The sequence below is a fragment of the Ictalurus punctatus genome, chromosome 1, assembly GCF_001660625.3.
Source record: "Ictalurus punctatus breed USDA103 chromosome 1, Coco_2.0, whole genome shotgun sequence".
NCBI classification, from domain to species: domain Eukaryota; kingdom Metazoa; phylum Chordata; class Actinopteri; order Siluriformes; family Ictaluridae; genus Ictalurus; species Ictalurus punctatus.
In genome coordinates, this window is record NC_030416.2 from 23619068 (window position 1) to 23646262 (window position 27195).

A 27195-nucleotide genomic window follows, 5' to 3' on the forward strand; every position below is an offset into this window, starting at 1 on the left:
TCTCTCTCTCTCTCTCTCTCTCACACACACACACATACACACACACACACACACACACACACACACACACACACACACACACACACACACACACACACACACACACTAGTCTATTCTCCTGCCAGTTCTCTATTAACTAAGGCTCACATTCTCATTGGGAGAGGTTCTCACTAGAGCAGTAAAATTCTGAAGGATGGTGTGTGTAGAACAGCACACAATCCCTCCATCTCCCCCTGTTCCTTATTTCCACACAGCTTTCACTTTCAACAACTCATTCCCCTCCTCCCCCGCCTCCCCCGCTGCCCTTTTATCCCTTCATCGAATAATCACCCCAGAGCTCAGCCAGAGAGCAGGGGGACAATTATGCTGAAAAGAGACAGGCCTAAATATTCTGGAAGTTTGCACATTAAACCAGCTATGAGCATGTGGACAACAACGCTGCCAAGGAATTTGTTTTTAGGAGCGGGCCATGTTTTTAAAAGTGTGTATTCTCCACTAATGATTTTTCAAAGTTGTTTTTTAACTAAAATTCTCATGTCAAAATATAGTGTGACCTAACAATCAGTAAAGCTAGTCTGTACAGAAATGGATGGCATATTGGCATCACTAATGAGAGTACTTTACAAAGTCCTGTTCATTGATTTCATGTGCATTGTGTGTGTGTGTGTGTGTGTGTGTGTGTGTGTGTGTGTGTTCATAGCAACAGGAGCAGGATCCCACTAACCTGTACATCTCCAACCTGCCGGTGTCCATGGATGAGCAGGAGCTGGAGAACATGCTCAAGCCCTTTGGCCATGTCATCTCCACTCGGATACTACGGGATGCCAGTGGAGTCAGCCGGGGAGTTGGCTTTGCCAGGTATCCATTTACCCAGCCACACACTAGCTCATATGTGTGTCATTACCCTAACTACTGAATGGTGCAGAATATCTTCAAATGCTTGAACTATATATGTGTACAAGTCTTTCTTTCTTTCCTTCTTTCTTTCTTTCTTTCTTTCCTACCTTCCTCCCTCATTCTCCTCCCTGCGGCGCGTGTGGGGTGTGTTGGCTGGTGTTCAGGGTCACTGGCTGTGTAAGAGATCCCAGCAGAGACTCACGCTCCACCACTCACTCAGTGTGTGTGTGTGTGTGTGTGTGTGTGTGTGTGTGTGTGTGTGTGTGTGTGTGTGTGTGTGTGTGTGTGCACCAGCCAACCAATTAGCCATTCAGCCATGATTGGGTGAACAGAGCTGAATGGGGCCTCACAGAAGAGTGCAAACACACTAGAGAGCTGGGCTAAATGCAAGAGACAAACATTAAATAACCCTTGCATCCTCTCTCTTTCTCTCTCTCTCTCTCTCTCTCTCTCTCTCTCTCTCTCTCTCTCTCTCTCTCTCTCTCTCTCTCTATTGTGATAAGTTTATCTGCCTGCAACATTGAAATATGTCTTTAGAAAACAGTATATCTCTTTTCCAAATTCACTCTGTGGCTATTTTTATCCCAACCCCCCCATCTATTAGACTGAATCATCATCTGTGTCTCAAATTCCCTGCATATGCACCATTATAGGCCTATAGTCCTAGTCTAAACCTTTATAACAACACATAACACATTGTGACGCTCATAATTAAGCACTGTCATTAAGTAGTTATTGTTATTATCATTAAGTCCTATCATTACTAAGGTATTATGATTGAATTGAATTGATTTAGTCTGCACCTTAATCACTCAAAACAAGTATAAATGATGTCAGCAGTATAAACAATGTCAACTTGAATCAAACCGTAGTTGTAATAAAGCTAGGAAAAGTGATTTTAATACGATGCAAAATGTTTCTATTGTTCTACTGGGCATTTTAGGACAGCGTTTAGAACCTGTGAGGGAACAGCTCAAGCTCATACCAGCTCAATAAACAATGTGAAAAGATCAAGAATAAAATGCTGCAATGGTTTCAATAAATATATATGTTGAAATGTGCTTAATATTTTAACAGTCTAATTAAATTCATGAATGCATGCTGTATGTTTTATTATTTATTTATTTTTTTTTACGTAAGATTTTGGATATATTAGATACAACTAGGATAGATATATTTAGACATATTTAGATATATGGTATTAGTATAGATAAATGTCTAGGGTGTTCACTCTGACAAATACAAAAACATACATTATATTACCTGCATGATGTATTAGCCAAGCAAATTAACTGTGGCATGTTTTTGTGGCGTGTTTTTTAACTGTGGCACTTTTTTGCACAAACCTGTCCCATCATGCATCAGACAGAAGGGGGAATTGTAGCTAATAATAAGATATCTGCATCTGTGTTTCCATCTCAGAACTGTTGCTGTGCTAATGAAATGTAAATTGTAAAAACAAATAATAATAAATAAATAAATAAATAAATAAATAAAAATTTTAAAAAACACAAAAAAACAGGAACATGATTTTGCATTAAATTCAAACAAACGAAACATGCACTGCAGTAATGTTGATTAAGTTATCCTGCTAGTATCATGTATCACTTAGTGCAATATAAAATAGTTGTTTATATCTAATGGATTTGATAAGATTTCCCCATAAGTACAAAGTTTTAATATGTAAGAAATAAAGCCCAATTGGGTGTGCTATTTTTTGTAGAAAATGATCAATGAAGGGGTGATACAATTATTTTACCCAGTAGTGATGTTTCTCTCATTACACTTTCAATAACTACCAATTTTAAGTTTATTAAAGTATAACGCATCATACAATTTGTCCAATTATAGATTCATTTAATGTTGCAGAACATCCGTACAATAATTTCGGTCCTGTCACCACTTATGTTATAGCTGCTATAAACAGTCATTCTCTTCTCAGAAAGGTTAACCATAGCAACGATTATTCCCTTTTCTCTGTTAAATAACAACCCTCAAATAATCCATATTGTTATATTTAAATTATATGAATATCTACTATAAAAGTCTCTTTCAGTTAGTTGTTACTATAGGAAAATATATAATTTGAAGGAGTGCATTAATATGAACTTGAGAATTACCTTGATATTATTGTCAGAAAATATCAGTATTATTGTCAGAGCTGTTGTATAGAAAATGAATCATCAGCTCCGAATTGGTTCTGTGTTCTATGTATTGTATTCTCTAGATCTTATAGAGTAGTACATAGACTATACATTTTGTTATTGGTGTCATAGTATGCAATTTGACATTAGTGTTAAAATGATCTGATCTCGAACAGAACATATTCAAAGCTGAGTCATTTCTGAGAGTTAAAACAGTCACAAATCTCCTAAATCTCTCTCTCTCTTCCCCCCCACCCCCTCACTACCTCTTGGCATCTCAGGATGGAGTCCACTGAGAAATGTGATGTGGTGATTCAGCATTTCAACGGCAAGTTCCTCAAAACCCCTCCAGGAGTGCCAGGTAGGACTGACAACTGAATGCTGCTCTGCACTACAACTACACAATGCTGTATTGGTAAAACACTGCAGAGCTCCACAGATCAAATCCCAACTGCGCAAAGTGCTCCCTGTGTCCTGGCGTCCTTAGGCAATGCTTTCGACCTCATTCCCTGTAGAGAGAGGCTGGGCTCACTAACCCACTCTAACACCACAGTGACATACTGACTGTTCCTGCTTTCAAACAAATGTGTTTATGTTCATTTACAAGCAGATAAAGCAGACAAAGTCCAAATATCGTTCACACACTTTCACACAAACAAGGTTGAGCATGTAACATGCAAAACGGACCAGAAAATGTACACTGACCTGGTCATTAGCCTCAGTGATATTGTGGTGATTTATTCCAGCTTGAGTCACAGTCCTGTGTTAAACACAGCTTTGATGGTTAGGCATCAATATCACTAGTTTTATATGAGTGTAAGAGTTCTCTGAAACCTGTGACTTGTCCTCAATTACATAAACTTTAAACGGAGGACCATGTGTCCCAAACTCACATAAACACCAACTATACCGTCATGAAGTGTTATCTATGGCTGATGTGGGCTTCTTTACAATATGTCATTGAGCTTTGCCTACAGGTAGAGCAGAGCATATGGCAAAAAATGATGTGTGTATAGCTGTGATCTGAGTGTATGTTTGTATCTGTTTATTTTCACAGAAAGCAAAAAGAAAGAATATGGCAGAACAGAGAGAGAAACAGAAAGAGACAGAGCACAAAACAGTGAGACAGAGAGAGAGAGAGAGAGAGAGAGCACAGGCTGTGACTCTGGCAGTAGCTGTATAATTTGCAATGTGTAGTGTGACGCCCAGTGTCAGAGGCAGAGGCAGGTGGATGATGGATAGCTTCATCTCTTCTCCCTCTCTCTCCCTCTCTCTCCCTCTCTCTCTCTCTCTGAAAGACTCCCTGCCTGCAACCTCCTCCCATTTCTGTCAACCTCCAATTTACTGCTTTTATGTGTGTGCTTGTGTCTGTATATCTGTGAGTGCTTGCTTTTGTGTTTTGCACGTACGTATGTGTTTAGGCCTATCAAACCAACCATCCCACAGGCAAGATGAAATCTCTCTTATTTTTAAAGCATCACCGCTTCTCACTTGACTGAGTGAAAGATACAGTTTTCCAGAATATAAATCTAGAAATATAGGGTTAACTAGATAACTTCAGTTTCGGTGTGTCAGTGTGGATTATTTTCTACCATCTTTAATCTGCTGTGTAAAATGGCGCGTTGTTTCCATCTCAAAACTGAATGAAATGGAAAACTGTTAATGAAATGGAAAATGATTCTGCACTGTAATGGGGCATTTACAACAGTAACATGTGTGGTAGTAATGATGGGCTATCCAGCTAATGTCCATACTGAATGCAATATGGGATTATAGTTTATATCGCATGGACTTGAACACTACTTACTGTAAGTATGAATAAAAAATGACTCGTCATGCTGTTGTAGAACGATAATCAATTATATGGTGGTGCACTACTCCATGAAATGCACTACTCCATGAAGTGTTTTATCCCTCTTATACCATAGCAATTTGCCAAAATTAACCAAAATATGCTTAGCGCAATTTAAATTAAGTTTACTGTTGTGGAACAAGGTCCATGTTCCTGTTATCACCGTGGTAATGATTATAGTGTTTTTTGTTAAACAGGAGTTGTTCTTCTTTCGGCTGCTCCCATTAGGGGTCACTACATTGGTCCACAAATTTGATTTGGCACAGGTTTTAGCAGCTACCCTTCATGACACCTCTACCTATTTTATCTGGGCTTGGGACTAGCTGGGTTGGTTTCTGCCTGGGAATCAAACCCAGCCGGAGGCAAAGAGAGTGCAGGATCCTTAGCGCATAGACTACCCGGGAACTTTTTTGTTAAATAAGTGTATATTTTTGAAACTCTATTTGAGTTGGTTGTTACTATAGAACTCATCATTTAAAAAAAAAAAAATCACTACTTCTCAATTTTTTAAATGGAAGATATTGTTAAGATAGTATAGCTAGACATATGGGGTTAATTCAAGAACCTCAGTTTGTCAGTATGGACTATTCTCCTCCTTCTTTAAGCTAACCTGTGCAATTGTAAAAATAAATAAATAAATAAATAAAAGAAATCGATAGCTGGTCCAGCTTGCTCTGTGATTTTGCATCAGTTTCACCCACTGACTTGCAGATTAAAGAAGAAGCCTTTATTTGTCACATATACATTATAGTATAGTGAACTTCTTTCTTCGCATATCCTAGCTTGTTAGGAAGTTGGGGTCAGCTATGATTCGGCACCCCTGGAGCAGAGAGATTTAAGGGCCTTGCTCAAGGGCCCAACAGTGTCAGTTTGGCAGTGCTGAGAAGCACTAATTACTGATATGATATAAGAACATGCATGCAATTAAACACAGGTACTCTACTGTATACTATACTACAGTACATGTTGTATAGCAGTCTAAACTCCTGCATTGCATATATCTAGGATCTTTTTCCAAGATGCTTGTAATTAGGGATTTTCAGTCACAAACAGCTGAAAGATTTAAAGAGTATCTTTTGGCACCAAGTACACTGGGAAATTTCTGTTCATCTGTGCATCACAGTCATTTGGGAATGCTATGTAGTGCTGAAGTTGTCAAAAATCTCATTATTACAAACAATGCAGCAAAAAAAAAAGATCCCAAGGCCAAATATGTGTTCAACAGCTCCTTATGGTGTGGGACAACACATTGCTTTTGATTTCTTCCATTAAATCCACAATAAAAAACTGACTTGGCAGGCGATATGTTCGTAAATTGGTTTTGTCAGTCATTAAACATGCTTGTAGATTAATGCATGTTTAAAAACTCTTTTTCTGCAGCCAGCAGTGTTTTCACCGTGTTTGAGCCGAAAATAACACTGGCTTTTCATGGGTGTTTAATAGCGCGTGCAGGCAGAAAGTCAGTAATTACTATCGGGTTTGATAAACCGAAATAGGTGGAGCATTTAGAGAAAAATAAAAAACCTCCTCTAAATACAAACACAAAACATTAGTGACCCCTTTGATCATATCATGAGCACTGAAAGCGTCTTTCATTAGAAAATCATGATAGTCAGTTGTTTACAGCTAAATAAGCTGGATACAAACGGCTGTATTAGTATATTGTTCATACGACCGTTTACACGAGAAATTTGGTATTCAAGAAAATATGTCATTTCAGAAAAACATTTGTATCTGTTTCCTGTGTGTAAATTTATGCATAAGAAGACTAACTAATGAGTTGCTGCAGTTTTACGGATTACATTGTAAACTTTTTACACGCAGAAATTTCACAAACCTTTGTGAAATCCAGTCGTTTCATAATGACCGAAACCAAAACATGAATCCATATATCAAGATTAGTTGTTCAATTAAGAATACCACTGCATAAAAGTAGTTGGTTCTGTTTACCATGGCATCTTCTGTTAATGTTGTGCTTCACTTCATTGGACCGATAGTGATCGATAAGTGACTGATCTAGTGTGTCTCAAGCTGTAATGTGCCATATACTCCCTAGTGTGCTGCGTGACTTCCTATGACACACACCCTCCTGCTTTTCCAAAAGAGAGTCGGGGAGTGTGCACTAGTGTGAGTGAAATTTCACTTTGCTTTGATTTAAAAAAAAAAATTGTAGCCTCCCTGTGTGGCGTGCTTGGTGTTTACGATCACCTATGTACAGTATGTATATATATATGTATATATATATATATATATACATATATATATATCCTCCTTTTCATGACAAACCATTTTCTTTTCACCTCACTTAATTTACAATGTATTCACCTTTTTCCGTAATTTGGCCGCAAATTTTGACATTTTCCAGGGGTTGTCACGCTGTTAAATAATATACCTTTTCATTTGCATAGACGTGTCAAAATAATTTTCACTACTACCTCTGAGAAAGTATATTTTTGCAGTTTACTTGTCATTTTACCACAGTGAACTTTTTATGGCCTTTTATGGAGTTTTATGGGCGTCACCGAATGCAAATCAGCTGTGCCTTGTACACACATAGTAGTTTACAGGTGTCACGTATGGGGGAGAGCAAGTGCAGTAAAAGGCTTCATTTAAAGAGAGGCAGGCAGACAAATCCAAATCATGATCCGAAACATAATCCACAGAAGGGTCGGGCGATGTACTAACAGAGACCACAAGGGAAATCCAGAAACACAAATCAAGAAACCAAAAACGAGATCAAAACACGAGGAAGCAAACACAGAAACAATGGCTCAGTAATGCACAGGCGGCGAAACACAGACAATACTGTGCCAGGAACAAAGACGCGCAAGGGGTTTAAATACACAAACTAATTAAGACTGAACACAGAACAGGTGAGACTTATTAGGGACACAACCAATAACAATATAGGGGTGGAGACATGATATAAACCAAAATAAACACACAGGAAACAGTGAACACAGTCAATATCAAAACCCGGAAGTGCGCGCTGTGCTGCTCGCTCCAGAAATCTCTGACAACAGGAGAGTCATTAAAATACAGGCATTCATCAAAATACACACGAGAGTACAAAGAAAATCAATGTTTCTGAAACTTTTGTCATTTTTTTTAGTTTGTTTGGTTTGGCTTAGGCAAACATTTACACTCAACTTTACTAAAAGCTTGATAAATGAGGCCCAATGTTTGGCAATTCAATGCTTTTCTTGGCTCTTGTAGGTCACAGAACAGCCACTAGGGTGGCTTCATCACAAGTATGATTCAATTTAGTTCAATTCAGTTTCATATAGCACTTTTAACAATTGACATTGTCCCAAAGCAACCTTACAGAAATATATAAATTCAGGATATAGATTTTAAATGTATGAATTTACAGTATCCGTAATGGTGGCGAGGAAAAACTCAGACGATATGAAAGAGAAGCCTTGAGAGGAACCAGACTCAAAAGGGAACCCATCTTCATCTGGGTGACACCGGATAGTGCAATTATAAATAATTTGATTCTATAAATGTGCTAATACTACATGGTCAAACAGTGCAGTTGTGTAAGCAGGAAATTCATTACAGTTTTTACACGAAGTCTGTTTTGTTGAACTTATCCACTGCATGAAAACCTAAAGTGTGTTTTATTTGTAAATCAAAGTGTCTTCTGACTAAAAGGAGGACCTCAGGTTACTTCTGTGATGATATAGTCTGTCTGCAACTTATACACAAGGTTCAAAGCCTAAATTCAGGGCTCAAGTGGATAAAAGAGGTATTATCACACCCAGTTACTGGCTGTCAGTTGACACAAATGCTTGTTGGCCGCAGGAGGAATTAATACGTGATAAAAAAAAGTTTTTCAATAAGCTCCTGAGATGAAAAGGAGCAAGTCAAAAGAGGGTCCTGAGATATGATTTATAACCCTGTTCAAAAATGCTGCCTTTCTTAAGTCAGGGATAAAACCCCATCCTCTTCCTGCACCGTAATGGATTCAGCCTTGAAAATGAAACGCGGCATTTATTGATATCCAGGTTTAATGCTCAAAAATAGCGCCTCATTGATTTTCTCCCTGCTTCTGTGTAACAGAAAGACTGCTGTGCATCGCCTGGAACTGATGTGGCCCTGCTTCAGAAAATGATGATAGATCTGTTGCGTTTGTGTTCCGGCTCTCTGTCAAAGTGCAGTGTAGTGTACACAAGTGAAGGTTCCTCTCAAAGAGGCATACTTTATTAAATCACGCCTGATAGAGATGCTTTCGCTGCATGCTCCATTCTTGTTTCTGCTGCTTGATCGAGAGGTCATTGGATTACAATAGACAGTTTTAAGACACGCAGTCTATATCTATTTATTTAGTGAGCATGTGCATGGCAATCATGGCTGTGTGGTTGTGTGTAAAAGGACAAGGAAAAGGTCATGTTATACTGGGTCTGCTCCTTGTCCCATACTCTCTCTCTCTCTCTCTCTCTCTCTCTCTCTCACTCTCTCTACAGGTGTATGTTAGTTTTCCAAGCTCTAGCATACGTTGGCTGTTCTAACAGGCCACAGTTGAGCCATCAGGCCTGCACATACAGTATTCTCATAATTACTCATGCACTCAGGCAACATGCTGATGCTGTGGGAGATAATGATTACCACAGTGCAATGTTGTGCTACCCCCTCATCCCCCACCCCAAACACCCCATCAGCCACCCCCCCCCCCCATCCTCCCAAAAATAAACACAAACACACACATACACACACACACACACACATACAACTATGGTATTATCTGGGGAGGTCTGAGCACGCGCAATTCTGCTGACGTTTCTCATCCAGCACATGGACTCACATCTTGAATAAAGTGTCCACATCTCTTCATCTCTACCCACACACACAGATGGCTATAAATTGTATACCCACCTTTTTTGGGCCCCCAGATGAAGAAAAAGCAGTGATGGTGATGATCAAGAGACTGAATGCAATGGTTAAAATTAAAATAATAATAATAATAAGAAGAAGAAGAAGAAGAAGAAGAAGATCAGAAATGCAACAGTACTATTATGAAACCATTATGGTTGAGTCTTATAGCACGGGGTGTTATGTCATAGTTATAAAACAATTATGCATACACATAGGAACACACTCAGTGAAAGACGGAGATAGACAACACTATTTGTGATTGCTATTTTTTAATTCAAGAGTTTCAAGTCTATAATCATGCTGTGTCTCTACTGAAGAGTGAACATGGTAAACAGGAAAGCTGTTTCAAACCACAAAATCGTATTGGTCTGTTCTCCCTTCATTTGCACTTTGATTGGACAGTGTTTACTTCTCGCTTCTCCTCCAAAGGCACTTTGAAAAACTGTTTATCGAGAAAGTAATCCACCCCCTAGTTTATTACAATGGCTATTGTATTTCATGTGTGTCTTCTTAACCACTGCTGGTAACATGCTGTGGGTGTGACAAGAAAACAGGATTAAATAAATTAACCCAGTTGGAGATTGCATTTAGCTGACATTTCACTCTGTGCAAAATTTGACATGATTTTTCAAAGATAGACTGTGTGAATGTACAGTCTGGGCAAGAAAGAAAGCAGCACGAGTTTCATACCATTCTGTGTGTTTGTATGTACAACTGTTGGTGGTGCTATTGTTCTTGGTCCCATTAAATTAAACAACAATAATAATAATAAGTATTATTATTATTATTATTATTATTATTATTGTAACAATAATATTCCACCCTTTTAGCCATTTGTTAATAGCAAATAAGCCAACTTCATGCTATCAAGGCGAATAGCTTAATTTGCTTGGAGAGAAGGGCATGCTGAGGAAAAAAAATCACATGCCCTTGAGCGATAATCTCCTTTCATAATCTATAGGAGTGGTTTTATTCAGTCAGACTTGCTATTGGAAGTGTGTCCGCACTGGGATCAGCTGGCCTGAGACAGAGCACGCTGGTTTCTTGAGTAATCGAAGGCTCTAATGAGCACTGGACTCTGACCGACGTCTGATGTTTAGACAGAGTGTTTAAGGCACACACTTCACAGAGCAGAGGGATGAAGGGCGGGGGGGGGGGCTGTTACAGAGATGTGCTAATGAAGCAGTTTACTTTCTCTGGCCTTATTGCAGAGTGTAATGGGCCATGGTGCTCTCCCTCCTCACTCTCCCCACCCAACTTTCTCTTTCCCTTTTGAGAAACAGAGAAAACACCTGCACTCAATAGAGCCGTAACTGGCTGCATGTGCATGTTTGCATGCCATTTCCTTCTGCTCTCATTTCAGGAATTTCCAAAATGTTCTTTCACACTTTAAACTAATCCAAGCTGTGCACAGGGAGGAGGGATCATAGCATGTGGTGTGAATGGCCTTGTTTAAGCATGATCCCACTGTGCTTTATGGTGGCGGAGATAGTGTGAGTTCATTGATCACTCCCTGGAAAATGTAGCATATCGCTTCTAAGTATAAAGGATTTGAGTGGATGCTCAGGCTGAGATGCTTTCTGTCCCCCATCTGCTTTAGGATGGCTGTTAAAAATCTCATAAAGCCTCACACTTACAGTATCACACTAATAACCTTGATTACAGGACACACTTTGAGCCTGCTTGATTCCTCTACACTGCCATCACGCCAGAACACATGATTAAGACCTTTAATTTAATTTTTTCTCATCTCCAATTTGTTCATCTGCCAATTCCCACCCACCTGCCTTCTCTCCCACATCATGCGACAGCTACCATGTGAGACACGTGAAGTGAGCCTCTGCATCTTTTCTACTGTTCATGCTGTATCACAGGGCAGCACAACACATTCAAATGTCCATGATTTGCTGGAGTCTCTGTGATTGACAAGGGAGAGAGAGCATGCCATCCCACCCACTTAGAGATCATGACCAATTTTGCTCACTTAGGTCCTGACTATATGGTAAATGCTTTTCCATTGCACCCCTCAGGAGCCAGTGCCTTTTTCATTTTTGGGAAGTTGAAACAATCAATTTTTTGCATACCCTATAAACTCAGCCTTCTGTGTAAATTCTCATTTTAGACGCACATTACATGTAATCTGAACCAAATATATGTGCATGCAATGACCAACATTACCATAACAACAAGGAGTTGTGATTTCTGTCAGAGCAGAAACCGATGGTAGTCCAGGATATTTGCTGAGTTCTGTAAAGACAAAACTGAAAACAGAAAGTCCAACAAATAAACAACAACTGAAGTCCTGGCAAAGCATCTCAATGAGAAAATCAGCATTCGGTGATGTCCATGGGTTCCAGACATCAGGTAGTCATTGACAATGCAATGGATTAGCATTAAAAGTATTAAAAACAATCCTAATATTTATTATTATGTTAGTGCAGTTATTTTTGAGTCTATGAAAATAGGCACTATGTAAAAAAAAAAAAATGGCTGTAAATCCTAAACAGTTTAATCGTAAATGGTCTGCAGTTATAGAACAGTTTTTTAACCTTAGCGGTTCCAAAGTGCTTTACACTGTGTCTCATTCACCCATTCACATCCCAATGGTAGCAGAGTCATGGTCCCAACCAATGGTCCCAACTTGCCAATTGGGAGCAATTTGGGGTTCAGTGTCTTGCCCAAGGACACTTCGGTATGTGGAGTCATATGGGCCGGGACTCGAACTACCAACCCTACGATTAGTGGACAACCCACTCTACCACCTGAGCCACAGCCACCCATGCAATATTTTGGTAAACCCCTTGAATTAAAGCTGAAAGTCTACATTTCAATCACAGCTTGATTGCTTCAATTCGAATCCATTGTGGTGGTGTACACAGGCAAAATTATGAAAATTGTGTCGCTGTCCAAATACTTATGGACGTGACTGTACTGTATGTTTAACATTAACTTTGTTTCCTCACAGGATCGTTTTTGCAGGTCTTAGTGTGCATAATGAAAGTAATCCGATTCAAGCATTGACAATGTGATTCGTTTTCGTTTTACTTCTTTACCAATTGCGTGTTTGCAAGGGACGTTGTCTTTATTTGGCTTAGGCTATCACTTGGACTATTAACATATTGTTTGTTATTATTGAATATTAACTATTCATTTAGCTATTTCAGAGCAAATCAATGACAAATGGTTTCCACAATTCAGCACATTTTGAAAATTTCACTGTTCATGTATATAATAAGTGTTTGATCAGGGAAAAGTGTGTAGGCTGCACAGATCTATGAACTGCATGCGTTATTTCTATATAATTGATGGATTAATGTAGGCTGCTGCTGAGTGAACGTCACACTGGATTTGCTATTAGTCAAGATATGCTAAAATTACCTTACAAACCACAACGAATTTGAAATTAAATTTAATTAATCTCCTAAAAATTCAATTCACACAAAACATGTGTGTGTGTGTGTGTGTGTGTGTGTGTGTGTGTGTGTGTGTGTGTGTGTGTGTGTGTGTGTGTGTGTGCGCACGTGCGCTACTGTAAAAGTAATTTCTAAACTGCTTGGCTGTTTTATTTTATTTCTGTTGTGTTTCCCCTTGGTGGTTAAGTGATTGATTTAGCTGCGCTGCGACATACATGGGCGAGCCGAGATTATCATGTTTATAGCAGATAGAATTCTAATACGGCGGAGAGAGTGGGAGTAAAACGATCCTTCAGTGAAAACGATCAGATCTCGAGTGCTCTAATAGCTGTGCGCATGTCTGACCTGGGAGGAGATAGCAGCCAACAACAGAGGGATTTAGGCTTGAAGAGGAAGCCCATTAAGTCATCCTAATGTGCTTTTCTTTATGAAGCTTTAATTGAAGCTGGTAGATGACTCATGCATGTCTAAATCAGACTGATTTGATTTCACACGCACACAAACACAAGCACGTATGAGCACGCACACACACACACACACACACACACACACAAATCTTCATCTGTAATGACCTGCCAAATTAACAGAGTTTTGCTTTTTACTGTCCGCTTTATTCTTTGTAAGAAAATTGAACAGGACAGCTCATTCTTTAATGACCAGTGTTTTTCTGCATCTGGCAGACAATAATGTATTTCCTCTTAGGGCAACGTAAACCTGAAGCCCTAATGGAGCACAAATCTGACTCAGCTAGGAAATAGTGCATTTTAACAGAGGACACAAACAATGCACTGCACCCAAACCCCCTCCCCATCCCCCTGCCGTCTGTCTCTTTCTTTCTCCCTGAGTGAAGGAAGTGCTCGACGTGAGGCTTGTATGGTTAGCGGGATCACAGTGCAACTCTGTGCATTTCAATGGCCTGCTCTATAAGCAAGCTACAGGGCCGATTTCCCTGCAGCCCAGAGCTCAAAACAACAGGCACACAAACAGTGGCAAGGCCATTAAAAGGCAGGAAGTGGGCAGGCTAAGATGATTATGCAGACTTTGTATTCTTCCCACTATCTCTCATACTCTCCGTATCTCTAGCTTGTCTGCCATCTCCCATCTTTCTCTAGCTGTTGTCTCTCTCTCTCTCTCTCTCTCTCTCTCTCTCTCTCTCTCTCTCTCTCTCTCTCTCTCTCTCTCTCTCTCTCTCACTATCTCAGTGTCAGTGGATATCAAATAGTTCACTGCTATTTACCTGCTTTGGCCCAAAATAAACAAATCCAGGCTCTGGACAAATCGCTTTCACTCTCTCGTTCCTGATTCACGGCTCTCAGCTCTTTTTTATTCAGCATTCATCCCCTCTGCACTTCATTAGCAAGGTTTTTGCCCTTCACATAATTCCTCTGATTTACACTTTACTGGTGTACACGTTACACTTTTTTTTTTTTTTTTTGAATTACTGATATTATTATACAGCAAGACACATGAATTATATTGGAGATGGATTAGTGCTAGAATATTCTGTAAAACTATTCATACTTGTGAAAAATTATGCTTGTCTGCTATTTTGTTATTCTCTCGTGTTTCGGAAAGTATGTTCTCTTTTATCGTGGAAATATAGAAATGAGCTCTATGTTCCTCATAAAGAAAACTTGTGGCAATGTATTTAAAAAATATTTGCATATGTCGTATATTATGAAGTGTCCTGCATTAATATTGGCACCCTTGGTAAATATGAGCAAAGAAGGCTATGAAAAATTGTCTTTATTGTTTCAGATTTTGATGTTTTGTGCAAAAAAAATCACACAAATACTCTGCTGTCATGGATATCAAACAACTGCAAACAAGTTTATAAAAAATATATATATATTTGTTAAATATAGGTGTGCAACAATTATTGGCACCCTTGTGAATTCATATGAGAAAAATATATTTGAAGTATATTCCCATTGATATTTTACATTTTGTTACTACACCTGGGTGACTTGGAACAGGAAATTGTTCAACCATGACTTCCTGTTTCACAGGGGTATAAATATGAGTTAACTCACAGCCCAAATTCCCTTAATCATTCATAACAATGGGTAAGATCAAGGAATTTAGCTGTGATGTGCCGCAAAAGGTTGTTGAGCTTCACAAAATTGGAAGTGGGTATAAGAAAATAGCACAAGCATTGCAAATACTCATTTCCATCATCAGGGCAATAATTAAGCAGTTCCAGTCAACTGGAAATGTTATGAATCAACCTGGAATTGAATGTGTGTCTATACTGTCTCAACACACTGTGAAGAGGATTTTTCAAGTGGCCAAAAATTCTCCAAGGATCACAGCTGGAGAACTGCAGAATGTAGTTGTGTCTTGGGGTCAGAAAGTCTCCAAAACTACAATCCGAATTCACCTACATCACCACAAGTTGTTTGGAAGGATTTCAAGAAAAAAAATATTCTACTCTCATCCACAAACAAACTCAAGCATCTTCAGTTTGCCAGACTCTACTGGAACTTCAAATAGGATCGGGTTCTATGGTCAGATGAAACCAAAATAGAGCATTTTGGCAATAAACAGCAGAGGTGGTTTTGGCACACACAGAAAGGTAGCCATATGGAAAAGTACCTCATGCCTATGGTTAAATATGGTGGTGGCTCTTTAATGTTTTGGGGCTGTTTTTCTGCCAGAGGACGTTTACATTTTGTCTCTTGGACTCTATCAAATATCAACAGATATTAAATGAAAACCTGTCTTCCTCTGCCAGAAAGCTTAAAATGAGCCATGGTTGGATCTTCCTGCAGGACAATGATCCAAAACATGCATAAAAATCAACACAAAAATGGTTTACTGACCACAAAATCAAGGTCCTGCCATGCCCATCTCAGTCCCCTGACTTGAAACCCATAGAAAACCTGTGGGATGAGCTGAAGAGGAGAGTCCACCAGTGTGGACCTCGAAATTTGAAGGATCTGGAGCGATTCTGTATGGAGAAATTATCTCAGATCTCTTGTATTTTATTCTCCAACCTCATCAGGCATTATAGGAGAAGACTCAGATCTGTTATCTTGGTAAAGGGAGGTAGCACAAAGTATTTAAAAAAGGGGGGCCAATAATTGTGGCACACTTATAATTAACAAATATTTTTTTGATAAACCTGTGTTTTGTTTGCAATTGTTTGATATCCATGAGAGCAGAGTATTTTTGTGATATTTTTTTTAAAACAAAGTATCAAAAGGTTAAACAATAAAGACAATTTTTCACAGCCTTCTTTTCTCATATTTACCAGTGGTGCCAATATTATTGGAGGGCACTGTATGTCCTGAATTCCTGAGTAGTGAGAGTCATGTTTTTGAGGGGTTTTATTTATTTTTTTTTTTGAAGGGGATAAATAAAAATGTATTAAATAGCAGTTGCTGTTGCCAGAACAGCACTTTATGGTGTATAATTCAAGATGTTTGCAACATAAAATCAGGATAAGGCATGTAACTACTTTTAGAAAGTCCCACACATTTGCATGCATGTAGGCTCATTCATCCCAGACGCCTGCATTCATCTATACTCTTGACTTTCCTGTTCTGGATCATTTAGATATATCTGGTATTGTTCCTGTCACAATAGAGGCACTTTGCACTCCAATCAGAGAGGATATCTGTGTGCTTTCTCTCTCTCGTTCACCACCCGCCCCCAGCTTGTGCAGTCTTCTGCAGCGTTGGCACTTGAACAGAGGCATGCAGCGGCTGCTATTAGAGCGTGGGCAGCGTGGAGACACCCGCGTCGTCAGGGTCACACACTCCTCCCACCCACACCTCGGCACACACATGCCGAGAACAAGAGCACACAGAACACACTGTGCCAGGACAAACACCACACTGCCTGTTGGTAAACACAACCATTTTTTTCCACACTCTGAATTTGATGCCACAAGCCCTGTTATAGCATGACTGCAGCTAACCTGCAGCCCAGCTCAGAAGGTTAGAATGTTGCAGTTGGAAACTTTGCCTCGAAAAGGAACATTAACACCAACTTACTTTATATTATATACTCAGCAAAAAAGAAACGTCCTCTCACATTCAGCTGCTATTATTTCCGGCAAATTTCTTAACAAGTGTAAATATTTGTATTAACATAGAAAGGATTAACAACTGAGACATAAACTGAACAAGTTTCAGAGACATTAGAAATGGAATATTGAGTCCCTGAACAAGGGGGTGGAGTTGGTGCCGAAATTAAAAGTAACAGTCAGTATGTGGTGTCCTCCAGCTGCTTTAAGTACTACAGTGCATCTCATCCTCATGGACTGCACCAGATTTGTCAGTTCTTGCTGTGAGATGTTATTCCACTCTTCCACCAAGGCATTTTCAAGTTCTCTATCACGACTGGGAGGGACACATGGTTACATGTAATTTTCCACTGCAAGGACGATCAGCTGTCCTTCCTGTCTCCCTGTAGTACTCACTGTCTTAGGTGTCTTATATTACAGACATTGCAGTTTATTGCTCTGGCCACATCTGCACTCCTCATGCCTCCCTGCAGCAGGCCTATGGCATGTTCACGCAGGTGAGCAGGAACCCTAGACATCTTTCTTCTGGTGTTTTTCAGAGTCAGTAGAAAGGTCTCTTTAGTGTCCTAAGTTATTGTAACTGTGACCTTAATTGCCTACCGCCTGTAAACTGTTAGTGTCTTAACGACTGTTCCACAGGTGCATGTGCAATAATTGTTTATGGTTCATTGAACAAGCATGAAAAACATTGTTTAAACCCTTTCCAAGAAACATCTTTAAAGCTTATTTGGATTTTACAAAATTATCTTTAAAATACTGTCTCCTGAAAAGGGACATTTCTTTTTTTCCTGAGAATATATAACGTCTCGTGTGTCTGAATTATTTGTAATTTGAAACATTGCTGTCAGTGGCTTATAATAACTCATTCTGACATTTTTCAGATATTTATTGACAAACATAACTAAGAATTTTCATTCTAAATCATTGGAAGTTATGAGTTAGGGTTTATAAATCTACCATAATGTGTCTGTTTATTTATTTATTATGTAATTAGTCTGAACTGAAAGTTTCTACTTTTAAGTAAAGAAAAATAAATAACAGCAACAACAACAACAAAAAATCCATAATACAGCCTTACAGCTTATTACGAATAATTCAAGTCAATCATTGAAGCGCTCCATGATGGCAATTAAACTCTTTCAATTCTTATCATTGTTAATAAAATGCTGTACAATGTCATTATCAGTCATAGCCATAATGCAGTATGACACTCAGCATTTCGTAGAAAAGTGACACTAATGCTGCTGCATGTCACAAAGGTTGTAATTATAGTTGGAGATATTTAAAATACAGTCTCCTGAAAAATGGGCGTTTCTTTTATTGCTGACTCTCTCTCTCTCTCTCTCTCTCTCTCTCTCTCTTTCTCTCTCACTCTCTCTCTCTCTCTCTCTATATATATATATATATATATATATATATATATATATATATATATATATATATATATATATATATATAAATGCACTGTATATTTTAAAAAGCCTTGACAACAGAAGAATGTATTGAAATCATTCTCATGGCTGCATCGGGAAACTGTCTCAGAGGTTGCGATGGACTTTCACAGGGAACATGGCGAGCACATCACACATGACTCTGTTGCCAAACTTATTAACAAATTTAAAAAGACTGGAGGTGTTACAGACCAACCGAGAAGTGAACATCCACAAACATCCACTGACGAAGGCACAACCGACGTCATGCTGCTAAACATAGTACCTTATATTTTGACTTTCGGGACACCCTGTATATTAGATTTTTGCCTCAATCTGTTATTACTGTGAATGTTTTTAGAACATGGCAGAAATTTTGTATTTATAACATTACAGGTCGTAGAATCTATTGATAACTTAATGAACTTTCTAATAATGTTCTCTGTTAAATGGATGTCCACTTCTTCTTTAAAATCCACTGATTTTAACAGCACCAAAAATTTCACTGACATGACCCTTCTTATATTAAAGTTGGAAACTTTCAGTATTGAAGGCTAATCTTATTTGGGCATAAATTGGGCAGGTCTCAATGGGAGATCCCATCTGGATGGTCTAGTGGTTAGCAGGTTCATCCCCTCACCGCCATCCTGCCCTCAGTTGCTTTTGGACTGGAAAGAAAGAGTGAGAGGATGGATAAATGATGACGGACTCTGCCTCTTTCTCTCCTGTAGGAATGTGCGCCGCCCACAGAGAGACCTGCAGGTCTGTGGGAGCGCAGCAGGAGCTGGCAAGCTGGACGCCGGCCTTTCGATTAGAAACACATGTCCATCTTCTCATTTGTCCTGCTCTCCTTCTCTTCTCACTCACTCCTCTGCCTGTGTCCTCCTCCCTTTCCATTAGAATATCTGTTGTTCCATGACCCAGAGTTAATAAACAGCTTGGTTAGAGCTGTCAGTTTGGGTAAATGTTTTCAGAACACTAAGCAACAGACACGTACCCACACAAACAAAAGCACATGTACACCAGCCTACATACTCAAAAGCAAGCCATAGAGTTACTGAATATCAAGTTTTCTTTGCGGTGCCCTCTCGCTTGTAGTTCGGCCCTCAGAACAGGAAAAAATCTCTTGAGCTGTTTAGGGAAATGCAATTCAGTATGGTCACGCCAATTCACCATGCATGCCTGTGTGTGTTTCTGTAGTCATGGGGTTTACAACAACAAATGGGTTTACAACTAGAATTTCTTTGAATTCTTATCGGTGGAGTCAAATAGGGTGGAAACGATTTTACGCTTGTAAAATGATATTGACAAATGCACTAAAATATGTGGTTATATTTGAGCATTTGCATCCACAAATAAACCATAGACGCAAAGAAATGCTTTTAAATTCACAGATATGTGGAAATATATAGAATAAAGAGGTTCCCCCCACCCCCTCTTTCATACAGTATGCTCCCGTTTTGGGGTTGCGACAGTGGATCACCCATCCGCATATTGATTCTGGCACAAGTTTTATGCCGGATGCCCTTCCTGATGCAACCCTCCCCATTTTCCAGGCTTGGAACCAGCAGTAAAAGTGCACTGACTCGTGCAGTGTTCCAGTGTTTGGTTCCCTGACCGGGAATCAAACCTGGGTCGCGGTGATGAGACCACCGCATGCTAGCCACTAGTCCGTCAGGGAACCAAACGTATAGAATAATGTGATGTGGGGAAAAAAGATAACAGTAATCTAAACGTTGTGACAGCATGGTGCTGCCGTGGGCTGCCTGTCTCACAGCTCTAAGGTCCCTGGTTCATTTCTGAGCTCCATCTGTGTGGAGTTTTCCCTGTGGGTTTCATCCAGGTTCACCTCCATCCTCCCATGCCAGTAGGTGGGTTAGCTTTGCTAGATTGCCTGTGAATATATGTCTATGATGCCCTGTAATGGACTGGTGTCCTATTTAGGGTGTTCCTAGAACAGGTTCTGGATCCCTGACCTGGATAAAATGGTTACTGAAGTTCAATAAAATAATAATAATAATAATAATAATGTGCAACTGTGGATGTTATCATCAAAATGATAAGGAACCAATAAGGAACAGATGGAGAGTTTCATTTATCCAGTCTGGACTGATATGGTTAATAGTGTTACAATATAGTTGTTTGAATTCCACTATAATACTATGTTTTTTGCGTATTGCTACAAAACCTGGTTTGGTGAGGTTTTTCTGCTATGTGTGTGTGAAGGGCATGTGTACAGTACATGTGTGTGCTTACTTTTCCTAGTTTCGTGTCATGGTTTAGTTCATTAAGTACGATAGTGGAGGCAGACTGGAAAAACACTGAGATTTATTAAATTCTATGCCAGTGAAACACAACCGTCCTCCCCGCCATCATTACGCCTCCTCACCCACCGACTGGATACATTATGACTTGCCAGCATCCCTGTGTGTGTGTGTGTGTGTGTGTGTGTGTGTGTGTGTGTGTGTGTGTGTGTGTGTGTGTGTGTGTGTGTGTGTGTGTATGTATGTGTGTGTGTGTGTGTGTGTGTGTATGTGTATGTATGTGTGTGTGTGTGTGTGTGTGTGTGTGTGTGTGTGTGTGTGTGTGTGTGTGTGTAAAATTTCCCTGGGTTATATCCAGTGTCTGTTAGTGAGTCCAATATCAAAGATCAAAAGTGCAGATTTAAAACGCATGACTGAGAATCAGCAGTTAAGGTTCAGGGCATCTTGACTAACAAAATAAATGCGGGGAAAGCCAGGCAGAGAGTGCTCGTAAAATAGCCTCGGTTATTTCTCTGGGCGCCGAAAACACAGCGAAACCCCCTGAGTTATTTGGCCTCTCGGCTTTATGACACTGTTGGTTGTTATTTCAGAGTTAGCTCTTTTCCCACAGTGCTGGGAAAGGACCTTAAAGCAAATCTTTGACTTTTTCACTCCATCAGCTGATTCTCTCTCTCTCTCTCTCTCTCTCTCTCTCTCTCTCTCTCTTTCTCTCTCTCTCTCTCTCTCTCTCTCATTATCCCATTGTTTGCACTTGGCTGGGAAAGAGAGGGGGAGAGTTGCTTGTGCTAACATTTTGTGCATGCTGTAAATGCTGTGATCTGCTCTGCTTCTCTAGCTGTCTCGATTCCAACAACAGAAGTGCTTGTGCGCAGGTCTTATCAGCACAGGGCCGTGTGAGTCCGTGTGTGAATGTGTGTCTGGGTAATATGAATGTGATGACAGGGCTGCAGGTGTAGACCCACGCAGTCCAGGCAGGTGAACGAGAGAGGTTGTCTCGCTCTCATCCTACACACCCAGACACACACACACACACACACACACACACACACACACACACACACACACACAGTAGAATGTGATTAGAATACTCTTATCTGACAGCCCTGACCAAAGTCACCCACGTCCTCAATTTTCTTCTCTTCATTTCTCTTCTCTTCTCAAACATCCCCTTCTCTTCATGTCTCAAATGTAATCTTCTCTTCTTTTCTTTTTTTATGCTATTCCCTGTTGTCCTTTAAAGCTACATCAGTAAGCTATACACATAATAATGTCGCCTTCATTACACCTCCACATTAGTAAACCAATTTTGAAAAATATCCTGAAAAATGCATGAACAGGCCTTAATGTTGTGCATAGAACCTCTAGGTGCTATGCTCTATGTTGCTGTTGCTTGATACATGTTTCAGCATGTTTCTTCATTGCATATTTGCATATCATCCAAAATAAAATAGGATGAATGTCCCAATGGAAAGATATTAGTTTTTTATTATTATTATTTTAACACTCTAGTTCTGTATTGTTTCAGTTTCTTTCTGAGGCGTTGAATATGGCGAATGTTTTCTCTGCCAGGCTGAGGTACTTGCAGAGGTGAGCGTATCGTCGTTTAGCCTCAAGGCTGGATTAGTCACTGGAGTTGACTGCACAAAGACCACATAAAGGCTCTCCTGCATCTATCGGCACTCTTTGCCAGATCATATCTTTACTGAAAGTTTTGCTGGTTCAAAATGAGTTTTTCTGGTTGCTGGGGAAACAAAATCAGTTTAACAAAGGCTCATAGGACTTTGTTAGAAGAAAAAAAAAATTAGCACTGAGGCATTTAAAGTGTGTCAGGAACACATATTAGTGTCTTTTACAGCCTACACTGTTGGGTAAAGGTGTGTGAAATGAGGACACAGAAACAGAGAGTAAGAAAACAAATGTGTGCTTGAGCTTAGAGTTGACCTTTTCTGAAATACAATTGTTTTGAATGCTTGTCAAATTTCGAGATGTGAACTGGTCATACTTGACTTAAAAGGTCTTGCCCGTAGATATGCACTAACACAAGTATAGAAAACAAACAACACTTTCATTTTGAAGATATCACTGTTGGCCGTCAGAACATGGGACTATTATAATGTTTAAGTTATTTACAATCGTGATTACGGTGCTTATTTTTTCAACACTATCAAGCTCTGGGCTTTGAAGGTGTGCCAGAGAGTTTGTTTTGATGTTGGAGGTTCGGATGGAACACATGCCAAAAGTGGAGTCTGAGCATCTCAGCAGAGAGAAGGGAGGGGGGCAGCAGGGGCTGGAATGAATACGGGAAAAGAGAAAAGAAACACGATGGGAATCAAACTTCAAAAGGGGGCTTGCTTTTCCATCCCCACTCTGCAGGCTCTTTGGGGTTGTGTGGATACCCGAGGTGTAACATTTCCTTTTTGTTCAAACCCCTGATGACCATCACTGCTGAGGTCATCACCTCTCCATCAACCTACTGACGATGACCTTTAGCAACCCCGCTCTCTCCTCTCACTCTACACACCAGCTGACTGATGTTTTTTTCCCACTTCTTTTCCTCTCTCTCTCTTTCTTTCTCCAGCCCCCACAGAGCCACTGCTGTGTAAGTTTGCAGATGGGGGACAGAAGAAGCGACAGAGCCAGAGCAAGTATCCTCAGAATGGCAGACCGTGGCCTCGGGAAGGAGAGGTGAGTTTCACTGTCCTCATCATTTTCACTATCCATATGTTCTGTTCAGGTCAACATGACCACTTTCACATTTTTTTTTTAAAGTGAAGTAATATTACATTTTTAACATGAGGAAACTTGGCTGTCTCTGTTTCACTGTGAAAATTACTGATAAAATATTAATGATTTAGATTATCTTTCAGCACATTTTGGCCTGAGAATTAAAAAAAAATAAACTGAACTTTTAAGCAAAACCTGCTCATATAAAAAAGTGCACAAGTTTTAACAAGCAGTGGCATCTCATAGGAATTAAGTTTTAAGAAAAAGTAGGAGTGAAAACCCCAGCCTTTATCTAAACCCTAACCCTATCCCTAAACCACACCCTAAGACACAGCAAAGCCCTTTCCCCTAACCATGTTGATCCTCTTTCATTTGTAAGTTAATTTGTGTAAGAGGGATATGTCAAATAATCAAATGTACAGTGGTTAGCATGTTTGCCTCACACCTCTGGGGTTGGGGGTTTGATTCCTGCCTCTGCCTGTGTGCTTGGAGTTTGCAAGTTCTCCACATGCTTTGGAGGTTTCTTCCGGGTACTCCAGTTGTTTCACCAAGTCCAAAGACATTTTTTGTAGGCTGACTGGCATTTACAAATTGTGTGTAGTGTGTGAATGGGTGTGAGTGTTTGTGTGATTGTGCCCTGCAATGGGTTGGCATCCCATCCAGGGTGTGCCCTGCCTTGTGCCCCGAGTCCCCCAGGATAGGCTCCAGATTCCCCTGCAACCCTGTGTAGGATAAGTGGTATAGAAAATGGATGGATGGATGGATGGAATATCTCTCCTATGCTGAACCCTGTGCACACACCTGAATTAGAAAGATCTTTCAGTATATGAAAGGCTTTTCATTTCCATATCCATTGCTAGTTAATAAGGTAAAGATACTATACCGTATATTGAATATTTTAAAAGAGAATTTAGAACTGCATGACTGTAAAAAGAAAATATGGCCTTAGTCAGTGGGATATTCTTGGATAAGTTGTGAAAAGAGGATGAGGGTTAACCCCTGAACAGAAACACCAAAAGGCATTGGTTTGACAAGGCAAGACGAGCTGTGAGACAAAAGGGCCTGTGTGGAGAGCAGCAGCAGAATCAGTGAGATGAGAGGCGCCTGCTGCTAAGCATGCCCCCTGATTCTGCTTGGGGGTAGAGGAGAGGTGAGGCGAGGAGAGAGGGATAAGAGGAGTGCCGAGGAGGGGGCACTGCTTTGACTGACAGGCACATCTGGCCCTGTTTAAGCTCCCTACCTCCCTCTCAGTCTTTTAATCTTTCCTCAGTTCTTTTCTGAGCTGTGAAGAGAGGCGACGCGGCAGCAGAGCGGGAAGTGCTGGCATATTCTGGGCAGACCAGCCACTGGCATGATGGCTCAGGGAAACATGCCAGATGCCAGTCTAGCCCGCAACCACTGTGAGCTCCATTACCCGAATCTGGAATCGGCCAGGAGTTTGCCTAGACCGACTCAGACAGGTGTCGGTGTTTGTACAGGAGCTATAAACTCTAACACCCCAGGGGTCCTCGGAGAGTAAAGAGGACTTACAGTATAGTACACACATGGGCTGTTCCAGCAAAACTCCCACTACTCCCTGTGTTTTCTCCCCTGCTGAGAGCCTGGCATCCTGCACTTTGCAGTATATGAGACCCATTTATCCATGTTCCCTCTAATACAGGGCGAGCAGTGCCGCCCTCTGCTCTCATTCACTTAGGCAGCATGGCAATGTCAGCATGAGCAATGTCTCTTGCAGACTTGTAAATACCAAATAACTTTGTGCCATATCAAAGCGGACCAAAGCAGAGCAAGGCTGGCTCATGCAGGCTGACTGCAAGGTAATAGATTCACCGTTACAAGGCCTGGCCCAAGCTCTTAAAGACATAAAGAGCATTTGGCCAGACAGCTCTTCTCCTCAGCCGACATGACTCAGTACAATTTACAGCTTCTGTCTCACTTCGGTGATAGGCTCTCTTCTATATGGGCACAAACTCTCTTTTACTGTTTTTCATGTTTCTTTTTGCTTTTCAGAGTGGCATGGCGTTACCCTACGACCCTGCCGCAATGCAGAATGGGTAAGTTTATTTTTAGCTTTATGGGTTTTTTTTCCAGACACACTTAGTTTATTAGTTTCCTCCTCAGCTGCCATGACAGTAATATAGAAGGGGTGCAAAAGTCTGAGGCATGATGACTAATTCTCAAGTGTAACCCACTCCCAAACACGCACACGCAAGCACACACACAGAGAAGCTGTCCTGCCCCATCTGCATTTGTGCCGCTGTTGCACTGCAGGGTGTAAGTGTTTCGTCAGGTACAGGATGCAGGGCTGGATGTGCCTGCTTGTGTAAGGGAAATATGAGCTTTGTCTTTCTGCCAGCTCTACCAGCCCCAATGCCCATGATCCTGCCCTCTAGGGAGCAGATCCACCCCCTCTTCCTCTGCAGACTGACACAGCACTTATCGTCTCACACATGCCCACATACACACACAGATAAAACAAGGGAGTAGTAACTTAATGTGGTGGAGTATGTGGTAGATGGTGTATTAATGTGGCTTTAAAGACAATCTGAAATCAAAACCTTGATTTCCGTTTTTACCTTGTTAGTTCATGATCATATTCTTCATCATTCACTAATATCAGTGTTTTTCATAATCTACACTAGGGCTGCAACAACTAATCGATAAAATCGATAATATTCAATAATTAAAATAATCGACAATTAATTTCATCATGGATTAGTTGGGTCTGTGAGGTCACTGTGGATAACACCCCTAAGCCCCCCCCCCCCCCCCCCAAGCCCCGCCCCCCGGTAAATGAGGTCATGTCACAATGGTGAAAAACGAATTTCTATGAACAAACACATTTGAAAACCAGCGGAGGTCACAGAGTGAGCTGCTGGGGGAAAAGTGCATGATCCAGGTTTTATATTAAGCGCTTCAAACAAACTGGTAAGTGTATTAACGTGGCTTGTCGGGTCAGATGCCGTGGCAGATGCGTGTGCTCTTTAATGTGTTCCAGACATATTTTCTTCAGCACAAAAATGACATTTTTATCTTTATATCCTTATCTGTAAATGTTACAAATCCACACCAGTATTTCCATTTTACATAAAGTCTCGTCAAGGCAGCGAGTAAGTCTCCATTAAACTTCACCGATTGAGGGCGAGTCCACGCATATGCAACAATCAAACAGCACACAATAGAACGGAAGAGCAATAACTCTGACTAAAATATTCATTTAGATCAAGTATGTTGTCTGATGCTAAATTCAGCTTTATTTAGAAACAAAATTAACTGTGATTTTTTTTTATGAGAGTGGTAACTGTAATTGGGTTAGAACATGTAATTGTATAGAAATGTAAGAAGTGTCATACATTTAAAGAATAAAGTAACATTACTGTGTTCAGATGAGTGAATGTGTGTGTTACTGCAGAACATTCAACCTCTTACCAGTTGACACTTAGATTGTGCTTTTCTTTTTTAGCATTTTTAATATAGTGATTTAACTTCTGCTTTAAAGCTTGTGGACAATTAGGTTTTTTTTTTTTGTTTTCAAAATATAATGTTAATATATTTTTGAATCC

At 40.1% G+C, this 27195-nt stretch overlaps 1 protein-coding gene across 2 annotated transcripts in view; it reads left to right on the forward strand.

Annotated features, from left to right (window-relative positions):
- The window catches only part of rbms3 (RNA binding motif, single stranded interacting protein), a 152823-nt gene that overhangs the window by 100387 nt on the left and 25241 nt on the right, over positions 1–27195 (forward strand). For both annotated transcript variants that reach the window (XM_017476620.3, XM_017476602.3), the window contains exons 5-8: positions 701–858; positions 3323–3402; positions 23487–23593; positions 25643–25686. In XM_017476620.3, coding sequence (XP_017332109.1) covers positions 701–858; positions 3323–3402; positions 23487–23593; positions 25643–25686 — 389 coding nt within the window. The remainder of the gene's footprint in view (positions 1–700; positions 859–3322; positions 3403–23486; positions 23594–25642; positions 25687–27195) is intronic.